We start from the raw sequence: 12,358 nt of genomic DNA, 5'->3' as shown, positions 1-12,358 counted from the left end.
ACAGCCATCCTGGGGTGGGAAGCAGCTACCAGGGACCAGCAGCGACTCCCGCCGGCCAGCGCGGGAATCAGACTGACGGGTTGCGGAGGGGAGGCCTGCCCACTCCCCCGCTGGCTGGGATGCAGGTTCTCAGTGGGGCTGTCAAATGGAGTCAAACAGCAGCGTGGAAAGAGCAGCGGGATGTGTTGATAGGAATGTGGCCAGGTAAGCTCACCACTACTCAGGGCGTGCTGTGTACAGGGTGAGATACACATCCCCGTGTGGGATTGTTACTTATCAGTGCTACTACTCACAGCCAACCCAAAGCCCCTAGCTCCCCCCAATGGATCCAGAGCTCCTCCAATGCCCAGCCACACCAGATCTGGGTCCCCTCCTCACAGCCAACCCAGAGCCTCCTGGCCACCCCCACTGGCTCTGGTGCTCCCCCAACACCCCCACATACCAGATATAGGTCCCCGCCTGTCACAGGAGGAATAATCTAGCTCGTTTTGGCACTCTCTAAATCACTGTCTCTGGTCTCTGCAGCCACTGCTCTGCACTCTAATGTGCTTTCCCCTTGCTTTAGCCTCTGCTCCCTCTGCCCCTTCCCTTTGTTCACTGTCACCCCACGTAGTGCGCCCTTCCCTTCCCCCTGCATGGGCTCTGTTACAACAACAGTTCCCTCCCAGAAGGGAAGGCCGGCCCCGTGCATGGACCCCTTCCTCTGGCTCCCCAGCACCGCTCACAGCTAATGGCATTGGAACAGCGAGTGCCACTGCCGAGGGATGCGCTCGCGTTGCCCTGCTATAGCCCACCGCAAGGTAGTTTATTCTCACCCTCCTCCTTCAGCTTCAGGGCCCGGCGGTTCATTTCAGGAACACTGAAAAAAACAAGGAGGGTTTCATAGAATCATAGAATATCAGTGTTGGAAGGGACCTCAGGAGGTCATCTGGTCCCACCCCCTGCTCAAAGCAGGACCAACCCCAACTAAATCATCCCAGCCAGGGCTTTGTTAAAAACCTCTAAGGATGGAGATTCCACCACCTCCCTAGGGAACCCATTCCAGTGCTTAACCACCCTCCTAGTGAAATAGTGTTTCCTAATATCCAACTAGACCTCCCCCACTGCAACTTGAGACCATTGCTCCTTGTTCTGTCATCTGCCACCACTAAGAACAGCCAAGCTCCTTTCTCTTTGGAACCCCCCTTCAGGTAGTTGAAGGCTGCTTTCAATCAGCTCCTGGGAAGCCGTGCCGTGACTACACTATTGGATTCTAGTTGGGTTCATAGGGGCAGCTTTGGGGAGCCAGCTAGTCCTAGCTTAAAGAGGCTGGTTGGGAGATGGGGTCAATTCCTGCTTCTGCTACAGATGGCATCTATGTCCTTGGGCAAATCCATTAATCCCTTCATTTCGCCCACCTGTAAAAGGGAGCTCAGACTCCTTCCACCCTTTGCTTGTTTAGATTGTACACTCTACGGGGCAGGGCCTGTCTCTTGCGCTTTGTTTGTACAGCGCCTGGCGCAATGGGGCCCTGAGCTCTCGAGGTGCTGCTGCATGTGAGGAATGAGCCCGGTCTGGACGATTGAAAACTCCCACTTCTCCCGTGAGGGTTCCTGCATCTCCAACTAGGCCCCATTTGGAAATCACCCTCAAGCTGGTTGTTGGAGGAAGACGCTCCCATGACCGAGATTGGCCTCCTACCTCCACATTTACCCCAGATGTCATTAGTATCAACCCCACACGAAGGCAGGAGAGGCCTTATCTGGTGTGATTTTGGTGATGCCTGGGGAAAGGTCTCTCCTCTGGGGCTGGAGAGCTCATGATGGTCATTTCTGGTCCCTCCCATCCCCTGTGTGCAAGAAGCCACGCGTCACTGGCAGGCCCTCGTACGAGAGGAGTTATTGGGTGGTTTCCTTGGACTGTGAGTACTTCGGGGCAGGGAAAATCATGCAGCGCCTTAGCAAAAGGGGGCCCCGAGCCGGGTGTGCAGCTCCTGGGCTCTACGATAATACAAATAATAGTAATGCTCTGGTTGGTCAATAGCGCCAAATCTTTTTCCTTTTACTAGCGAAGTCACATCCACCTGGCATGTGCTGTGTCCCCATCTAGCAGTGGCTAGGTCAGAGGTTGGTGAGCCTGCTACAGCCTTAGCTAAGAAAGCCATGTCCTTTAGCTCAGGTGGTAGAGGCTCATTGACTACTGATTCTAAGGTCCTGAGTTTGATCCCTGTGGCTGGCAACCTACCCAGCTATGCTGGTGTTACACTAGACTAGTGAGAAAAGACTATAGGGAGACTCCCTACATATTCTCCCCACACCCTTCCCCTTAGGGAGAAGGTTAGGCCCCTTACTTGGGTCTCAGGAGACAGGTTCAAGTCCCTGCTTTGCCACAGACTTCTTATGTGACCTTGCCGTGCAAGGTTGTGAGGCTAAATGAAGGTGTGAGAGGGGGCCAGATAAATACCTCAGCTAGGTGGCTCTGAAAGGGGCTGTGACCTTATGAAGGTATAAGGTGTCACATACTCACTTCAGACTGGTCTGTGGTCTGCTCTCCCCCCACTCCTGGTAGCTGCCCAGTGCTGTCCGGCTGTGGTGTGTCATTTCATTATTTCAGGGCTTTGCATTCACTGGGGGGAAGGGCAGAGGCAGGGGCCCAGACCCCCGTCTTACCTAGGGAAAAAGCAACATTTAGTTACGATTGCTCTAAATAAATTTTAAAAACATCACAGTCCAATCCAGGGCCGGCAAAACAAATCTGCCTTTCCCTTTATTAACAGAAAGAGCCAACCCTTCGCTCCCTGGGCAGATAAGGAACAAATCTTATGCAATAGAAACCAGTTGGCCTCTAACAGCTAATGAAATGAAGCAAAGGAGGTCAAAGCCCATGCAGCTGCCAGAATAATACTTCTAAGACACAGCGGACAGGGGCCCAAATGCTGCAGGCCCCAGGAATCTCGAATCAGTGAAAACAGACTATGACCCACCAATGACTACAGGGGACTCCATGAGACTATGATGTCCAGGACTGGAGGGCCAGCACCTGCCAAGACTCATTTGGGATTATACCCAGCAAGAGCACAAGCTCCCAGGGCCCACACCACACAATGGGGATGCACCATCCACTGCATGCATCCTGGGGCTCAGCAAATCTGCCTTCCCCAGCAGTGGAGCTACCGCAGGGTCCTAGCAGTGGTGTCCCCATGGAGCGCTCCACCCAGCATTCCCCTGTACCTGCCCCCACTCGGTTCTGAACGCTTTGTTCTCTGACTCCTGGAGGCGCCAGGCAGGTGCTAGCTGGATCCTTACAGGGAAAGGAGACACGTTGGTGTCTATAAGAGAGGTGTCTATTGCTGAGTCTCACACTAGGTCTCCTCCGGGGAAATACTTATGTCCGTGTCCAGTGGATCTGGATCCAAACTCACGGTGGACACTCAGCAGGACTCCACCCCTTTGCATGTGTAACCCAATCAGCAGGGAGCTCTGTCCCCGTCTCACAGGGGTGTTGGAGCAGGTTTTATAGCGGGGGTGCTGAAAGCCGCTGACCAAAACTGTACACCCTGTGTATGATGGAATCCACTTCAAGCCAGCACCCCCAGCACCCCTAGTTCCAGCACCCGAGCCATCTCGCGGTGGTTGGGCCCCATACAGAGCTTGCTGAGCCTACTCCAGCCTTGACTACCAGAGGTGGGTCTTTGAGCTCAGGTCCCACCCTTAGACTCAGAGGTCTCAAGTTCAATGCCTGGCACAGGGGTGTAGAATTACACATCCCTGAACACTCACCTGCTTCCCTCTGGGAGCCTGGTCTTGCAAGGGTTAAGTCTGTTGCCATGTGCAACTCCTGTGGACTGCAATCTCCATAGCAACCAGGTAGATACACAGCCCATTGACATGTCACCAGTGACCTAGGCAGGAATCCAGGTTCAAAGTGCCCCCTACTGGATGGGACCAGAGCTACTCAGCTGCATGTCACAGCACTCTCCTGACAACAGGCAGTGAAGTTTTGCTTTTCACTCCAGCAGTGAGGGCCTGTGCTTTCAGAGCAGGGCAGTCTGGTTCCTGTCCCCAGGAAGTTACAAGCGGTGCAGCATGGGGACAGCTGTGCAGCTCCTATATAGACAGAGATTATATTTATACCAGGGTAAAGTCATCCCTAAGATAATGCCGGTAACTTCAGTGGAATTACTCTGTGACTGATCCGGCCACTGTGTCTAAGACATGGGGGGTTTCATGATGCTGCATGCTGGGGTCACACAGAATCTCACAGCCACAGAGGAGCGAAAACTCAGAGCCTCTTGCTGCAAAAGCACCAGCCCCTACCACTGGTGCCAAAGGAAAATATTCCATAGCTGATAGCAGTGAGGAGTCCCAGACACATAGTCAGGCAGCTGTGATTCAGCCCTGTAGAGAGCAATGCACCGTTATAAACTAGCCAGGATCACCCAGGTAGTCAGGGATAGACTGGCAATAAAACCCACCCATCTGCCACCCTTCAGAGCCAGGGCTAGAACCCAGGAGTCCGGACGGCCAGCCCATAGTTCTAGCCTACAAGTTACAGAAGAAGGCAAGGTACAAACTCAGTCCAGAGACTTAAGACCAGAAGCAGAAGTCCACAGCTCTGGAACAAGTCAGAGCCAATGACCCGCACCAGGTCCGAGCCATGGAGGTCAGCCAAGGCAGGGCAAGGTGTCAGGAGCAGAGCCGGGGCCAAGAATCAGGAAGGAGGAGCAAGGCCAGGGTCAGAAGGAGGGCTGGGGCCAGGACCCCTGGAGCAGGACTGGGGCCAGGAACAAGACAAGGTATCAGGAGCACACAGAAGGGTCTGGTGCAGCATCAAGCCAGAGATCCCCCTAGGTGCACAGCGGCCTCCAGGAGTTTTCTCTATGCCTTAAATAGCATGCCTGGGCCAATCAGGAAACACCGTGGGCACTGCCACTCAAGGCCTCTGTGGGCGGGACACCCTGTGGAGCAGGGCCGGCTTTATGAACTGCAGGACTCGATTTGAATACCCAGCGGGGGTCCTTTGGTGCCACGGAAGACCCGGAGTGGATCCCCCGCCACCAAAGACCCCCGGAGCGGAGCCCCCGCCACCGAAATGCCATCGAAGACCCCCGGAGAGGAGCCCCCACCACTGGGGGAGTAAAAAAAAAATTAAAAAGGCGCCTAAGGCGCAAGGCCCAATTCCAGGGAATCGGGGGACTCAGCCTAAAGCTGGCCCTGCTGTGGGGTGTGAGCCAGTAGGACTCATAGGTTGCAGTTCTCCCATTTGCCAGAGGTGGCAGTATGGACACAGCAGCTGCCTAGGAGTCACTCAACTTGGGCTGCAGGCCTGTGGCTCCTCCCACCTGTTGATCTCAATTGGGGGTCCTGAGTCTTGGGAGGGGGTGTCATGAACAAGAATCAGGGGGTGACAACCACTCTCTCCTTTCCATGTTGCTAAGTCAGGGAGGGGGCCTAGTATTGAAAAGGTTCAGAGCCAATGTTCTAACCAGCAAGCCATACTCCCTTCCCCATCTTTGACAAGAGCTGTTAACTCGTGACTCCAAGCCCTGGCCCCACACTGCTCCACTGCAGGCAAATTTCACCCTTGTTTTATAAATATAACTTGGTTTTTCAATCTTATCCCTTTAACTTCCAGCTGTAAAGGGTTGGGGTGGATTATTTTAATTGGGAATTGATATCGCCAGAGGTACACTACTGAGACCCTCATCCCCCCAGCTCAGGGATCACTCCTGCAAAAGCTTCAGAGAGATAGCCCGGAGCATTCAAAGGTGTGCAGGCCCAGAGATACTGGTTAACACGTCAAATTTTATGATCGTGAATCCTAAATCCTCATTAACAGGCACAGTCAAATATTTCAATTGCCTTTTTTTATTTTGTTCAATCAGAAAAAATGGACATTGATTTAACTTAAACACAAATAATTTAAATATAATAAATTGTTGTTTTAGTTCAAAAATAAACATTACAAATAAAATATTAAAATAAATTCTTTGTGGGAGGAGCAATTGCCTCCCGCGACCTCCAAGGGCTTTCTGGACGGTTGCCAGCAGCTGTTGCCATCAGGAGCTCGTCAGTTTTGTTTCACGTGCTTGATGTACTCCTGGACCCATCGTGCGTTGGGATCGGAGCAGACTTCCCGGCCTTTCTTAGTGGTAAAGCTGCGGAGATAAAAACTCAGTTCAGAATCTTCAGAGGGAGAAGAAGGAAAGTGGATCCCCTGGGACACAAGGTACGGCAGAGTAGGTCATGGAGACCAGGTGGATTCTGTGTTGGCCAACAACACTGAGCATTTTTAAAGAATAATCAGCCAATGAGGACTCTGCTTTTCTAAAGGTGAAACCTTCGCTGAACCCTACTGTGGAGAAGCTGATCTGTGACTGGCTGCCACACACGTCAGGCCTATTGTCTCAGCCAACCAGAATGCAGCAAGTCAATAACGTTATAGCGAGTGCCTGTCACTCAGCTGTAGCACCATCCCCCAGACAGAGGGATTTAAGCTGCCTCCAACCTTGGAGATCATGGGGATAAAATCCCATTGTCACTGGATCAGCATCTCCAGCTTTGACATTACCACCTGGGTCTCACCCCAGCAGGTGACCTTTCCCTGGTGCAATGTCCAGCCCTTGACATAACGGACATTCTCCTAAATTCTGGTCCCACTGAGCCACTACCCTGGTTCCATGCATATCACTTCTTTCTCCATGCCCATGCAAGGAGTATCAGTGATCATCTAAAATAGTGCGTATCCCTAACCTGAGTAACCCTGGGGGATCACTGCTGCAACCTGTCTTCTTCCTCAGTCTGTCCCCTGCCAACCCTTTGTTACTCTCGCTAGTGGTGTGTTTGCAGGTTAGATCCGCAGCAGGTGTAGCTTTGCCCATTTACCCCAGCTGTGGCTCTGGCCCCGTCTGCCCCTACTGGAATGCTCAAGATAGCCCGCTCAAAGAGAGCTCCATGAGAATGCTTTCCCAATCCCCTGCTGCTGAGTTACACTGGGAACTGAAAGCTGTGTCAGTCCCTGATGCAAGAATCCAGAGCAAGGGCTCAAGCATGAACCTTCTCTGTGGGTCTGCAAAACATCAATCCGTCCTTGTTCTCTGTAGCTACCTATTGTAGGTATTTTGAAGGCCTCTAGAGGCCACAGGGGAATGTGGAGAACTTTTGAATAATTGTCTTTTACCCAGGGGTTAAAAATGCCTGACATTTGTATTATAAGAGCCCTGCAGATTCCCTCCCACATCTGTTCATCCTATAGGGTTGTTTCTCTGCATGAACATAGAACATCTGCCCAAAAATCATACTCACATTACAGCTGGCAAGGAGCACTTGCTGCTGGTGTGCCTGTACTTCACCACATGGCTCCGTGGGATTGGCTTGGAAACATAGCTGAAGCAGCAGGAAGTTGGGGTGTTGACGCCATCTGGAAGAAAAGAGGAGACTTACATGATGATTCTCTAACCCATCGCTGATGGTGTCTGAGTATCTGATGGCTTCTCCTGCAAGCCCAAAAGAGTTAGCTGACCCTTAGCTCCACCCCTTGCTGTCACTGCTCACGGGCATCTCAGAGGAGGAAGACCCCTGGCATACTTCAGCTAGACTAACTGAAGTTTATGGCTGTTTCATGGGCTTCCTCACTACAAGTCTTCCTACACCTGAAACCAGCCTTGATGTAGTCTGAACGCCAGTGAGAGTGAGAGCTCCAAGCGCCGCAGAAAGGCAGAAGAGAAACAGGACTTACCAAGCTGAGAATGGGCCTGGGAGCAGAGGGCAGCGATGAGGAGAACAGCGAAGGCAGCCACACAGACCTTCATGCTTCTGCTGGGTGAGGAGGAGCGGCAGCAGCTGAACAAGAGCTGGAATTCTTTCAAGTTCTCCTCCTTTGTCTGATGCTGAACCACGGGTCTTTGTGCCAGCTTTATACAGTGGCATTTTAGGGAAACGCATACATCAGACCAAGTAAATGATGACACACACACCCAAATTTTGCTGAGTTGAGAAATCAAAGAGGAAGTTGAAATCTAGAGTGACTCTCCAATTCCATTTCAGTGTTTAGGTCAACAAAAGTCCTGGAAAAAAGGACAAAGGAAGTGAGGACATGGGTCCATTGTGGTAACAGTGGCAGGTTTGTCTTTGAACTAACACACCTGCCTTTGTGTGACACAAGACTCATAATGAAATCTGAAGTCTTGAGTCCCTAATTCAAATCCAGCCCAGGTCATTGATGATTCAAGGTCATTATCTTAAGCTTCTGGAGACGGGAACCTACTGTCTGTGTGAAGCTCGCTGGGGCAGAGGGCGTCTTTTTCTTCTCCACTGATGGGGATTCCACAACCTTCCTTGCAAACCTGTTCCAGAGCTTAACTACCCTTATAGCTAGAAAAATTTTCCTGATATTGAACCTAAATCTCCCTTGCTGCTGATTACTCCCATTGCTTCTTGTCCTACCTCCAGTGGACCTGGAGAACAACTGATCACTGTCCTCTTGTAACACCCCTTAACATATTTCACGACTTTTATCCCATCCCCGCTCAGTCTTCTTTTCTCAAGGCTAAACGTACCAGTTTTTAACATCTTTCCTCATACATCACATTTTCTAAGCTAGTTATTATTTGTGTGGCTTTCTTGGGGACTCTCCAATTTGTCCACATTTCTCTTAAAGTGTAGTGCCCAACACTGGACACAGGACTCCAGCTGAGGTCTCACGAGTCCTGAGCAGAGTGGGACAATTACCTCCTGTGTCTTACATGCAACATTCCTATTAATACATCTCAGAACGATATTAGCCTGTTTTGCAACTCTTTCACATTGCTGACTCTTATTCAATTTGTGATCCGCTATTAGCCTCAGATCCTTTTCAGCGGTATTGCCACGTAAGAGTTATTCCCCACTTTGTAACTGTGCATTCGATTTTTCCTCCCTAGATGTAGTAGTTGGCACTTGTCTTTACTACATTTCACCTTATTGATATCCGACTTTTCCAACTTCTCAAGATCATTTTGAATTCTAATCCTATCTTCCAAAGTGCTTGCAATCCTTCCTGGCTTGGTGTCATTGCAAATTTTAGAAAGCATAACTGTCCCTCCATTGTCTGAGCAGGGCCAGCTCTAAGTGGCAAAAAACCTGGAGCAGCCCTGTGTCCGAGTTGTTGATGACCATGTTGAACAGCAGTCCACCAGCAGAATTGAAAATATTCTGTTTTCAGTGAAAAACCAAAACTTTAAGTTTGCTTGCAAGGGGAGGAGGGAACAAAAGCTGTTTCCGAGGCATAATCACACTTCAGTATGGAACAGTGATATTCTGATGGCTGCCTGGTGACCCCATGTGAAATGAGTTACAGGAGGGGCCCACTCTCATTCCTGGTGGACAAGAGCCTGCGTCGCAGAAAATACTGTCACAATTCACACTTTCTTGATGGCAGGTTCTGCAGAGAAGCTGAGGACTGAATCGGCCACGTAGACTGGTTCTCCTCCCAGCCCAAGATGCACTTTCTGCCGATCAGGGTCAAAGGCTCATTGGTGAGGCAGTTCTGGGACTTGCCCAGCAGCTACTCATACTGTGCCTATTCTAGGCAAAGGCAGAGGATTTAGGGCTCTTAGTCCAGCACCTTTATTTTGAATTTAATTAAACATCTGACCGAAACACAAGGGACATGAATAGACTTGACCCGCCTATGAGTTGTCCTGAGGCCATCAGAGCTGACAGGATAATGGCTGGATGCCATGGCTGCCGGCTGATTAAAGGCACAAGAGCTAGAAGACTGGCAACATCCTTGGTTTTCTGTCACCTTGCGGCACTGATGTTGGAACGAGAGGCCGATTGGCGGGCTTCGACCTGACACGTGACCCCGCTAGCTTCCATCGCCTGGTTTTCGGCCCTGGAGCTGTGGAACTCGAGTGGCTGTGACCCGGTCAGCTCTTCTGGCTGACAGCATGGAGCTAAGGATTCGGAGTGCTTGGGCTTTGATTGCATGTAGGGCTCTCCGGCTTTCACGCCTATTCCTGGGCTTTTTGTATTGGGACACGCCGATGGATTTAACCCCTTTGAATTATCCGCTGTGTTTTCATGTGTAGCTTGGCTCTGAAAAGGGAAAAATCTGCATTTCTGGCTTCCCAGCTTAGTGTCTCTTGGAGCACAAAGAGACCTGAGTCCTGCAAACTCAGGCCTTGTCTACACGGCAGAAGTAAATCGAAGTTATCTAAATCGAATTTATAAAACCGAATTTATAAATTCGAATTAGAGCGTCCACACCACGAATCTCAAATCGAAGTTGTGCGTCCATGGCCCATGTCTTACTTCGATTTCAGGAGCAGTGCACTGTGGGTAGCTGTGACACAGCTATCCCATAGTTCCCACCAACAGAGTAACCCTAAAATCGAATTTACTAATTCGAATTTATGCAGTGTGGACGGAAATCGTAAGTTAATGGCCTCCAGGAGCTATCCACAGATCACCACTGACCACTCTGGACAGCACTCAAAATCCTATGCACTGGCCAGGTAAACAGGAAAAGACCGTGGAGGTTTTGAATCAGTTTTCCTGTTTGTCCACACGTGGGGCTCTTGGCAGAGTTAATTCAGCTGCACCTTTAAAAATGCAGTCTCCTGAGAATAGAAAAGGGCTCCGCATGGACCACAGAAGAGCTTTTGGAATCTTGGAGTTGCTCTAAAACTGCAGGTTCTATGCAGAGCTACATGCAATTTTTGGGGGTTGGCTACCAGTTGCCATCCTTAATCGTGGATTCAGATGACCTGATTTCAGTTTTCAACTGTGGCTGAGGATTCTGCAGAGGGGGAAAGTAATCAGGAAGAGACATGAGGGAACATTGCTGATACCACACAGCTCTCTAATACAACAGCAGCCAGGAGTTGTTTCTGACCAAGATTTAACCTTGCAGCAGGCTAATCAAGCCACTATCACAGAAAGTGAGCCATGGAAGGGACCAGCGGTTGAGTAAATGTTTAATCAGTCTATTTAAAAACTAGCGTTTTTTAATTATCAATTTTTAAGCATGCGTTGTCATTTCTTTTTAAGCCATACAGTTACATGAAAAGTTCCTTACACATGTCTGCGGGGATCATGAAAATCCTCCCAAGAAATCCATGAATTGATATTGCAGAAATCAAAGGTGCCCTTTTCAGTAAATTTGGGGCAATTGTGCCTTAGCCGGTCCTCAATGAAGATGCTTTCGCCCTCCAGGCATGGCATGCTGAATTTGGATCATTGTTCACAAAGCATAGATGCATAAGCGCCCAGGACTCCTGATCACAGGCATGAACATTCACTCTGCCTCTGTGCTGTAACTCTCACCAGAGTTCTGTCGTTCATTTGTACCTGGTTTAAATAAGTAATTGCTTTGTCATATAGAGAGGAAACATGGCCATTATGCTCTGTGTAATGCCACTCGATGTAGCTGGGGGAGGGACTTGTGCTGCGATGATGCTTTAGCAGGAAGGGTGAGACAACATAAAGACTTACCATGGCTGCTTGGAAGCAAATTTATAATGGTTGTACCAGCAAGTGCATCTGTACTGTGCTCTGAGCCCAGGGAACAGAGTCTCCCAGTATTAAAAGATGAAAAATGTTGACCTTGCAGTGATAAACGATGTCCTGCGTAAGGTGCATAGTTTTGTGCTGATGTGTGTTGAGTGGAATCATTTTCTAAGAAATGTATCTTTTTACATACTTCTTCTCTCTTACCTCCACCATGCAGCTGTGCAGTGTTCTTTACTCACTACCCCATCTGCCAGGTACCCAAGAGACAGAGGAAAAAGAGAGAACGAGGAGACGAAATGTTTTCCGAAGTCATTGGAAGTCAGCCACAGTAACACAGCTCATCATAGTGATTTGAAGGAACTGATAGCAAAATACAGAAAGATGCCAGTGACCGGGAGAAGGGAGAGCGCGTCGAGATGAGAGGTGGTGCGAGAGGAAGACCGGCAGGTAGAAGAGAGGTGGCGCAGGAGACAGGCAGGAAGGTCAGAGGTGCAGGAGGAAGATAGGCGCTGGCGTGATGGAAGCTGGGTGCTGCGTTGATCACAACTGATATCCTCAGACGCATGTGATTGTTCAGGAACAGCAGCGGGGTTACAGTAGTGCCACTGCAGTCCATGTTTAATCACCCTCCAAGCTCCCCAGGTCACATATCTCCCTCACGCAGAGTTAGAACGCGTGGGGAAGGCTTCCTGCACCAGCACCATCCACCCCCATGGAGGCCCAACCAAAAGGCTGTAATGAAGCTGAAATGTATTTCATGGGCTTTCCTTACCTGTGATCCTCCTCCAAAGCACAGCTTCAGGGATACCTCAGAATAAATCTGTGCCCCTAATATAGTTCCTTTCAATCGTACATACATCCAAAGGGGGAGAGGGTGCTTTTTACAG

The 12,358-nt window shown here is 50.0% G+C and overlaps 2 protein-coding genes across 2 annotated transcripts in view; both read right to left on the bottom strand.

Moving 5' to 3' along the window:
• LOC116830268 (E3 ubiquitin-protein ligase TRIM39-like) overlaps positions 1-12,358 on the bottom strand; it is a 475,516-nt gene that overhangs the window by 300,743 nt on the left and 162,415 nt on the right. The gene's annotated exons all lie outside the window — the stretch shown is intronic.
• On the bottom strand, positions 5,906-7,846 carry LOC116830182 (C-C motif chemokine 3-like). The gene is made up of 3 exons (XM_032789491.1): positions 7,717-7,846; positions 7,284-7,398; positions 5,906-6,136 (listed from the first exon to the last, which is right to left on the bottom strand). Exons 1-3 carry the CDS (start codon positions 7,787-7,789, stop codon positions 6,049-6,051), a joined length of 276 nt encoding a protein of 91 aa, XP_032645382.1. The 5' UTR covers positions 7,790-7,846; the 3' UTR covers positions 5,906-6,048.

Source organism: Chelonoidis abingdonii, chromosome 20 (genome assembly GCF_003597395.2).
Source record: "Chelonoidis abingdonii isolate Lonesome George chromosome 20, CheloAbing_2.0, whole genome shotgun sequence".
Classification (NCBI taxonomy): Eukaryota; Metazoa; Chordata; order Testudines; family Testudinidae; genus Chelonoidis; species Chelonoidis abingdonii.
Note: the sequence above shows the minus strand (reverse complement) of the source record. Positions and strands in the feature narration are given on the sequence as shown.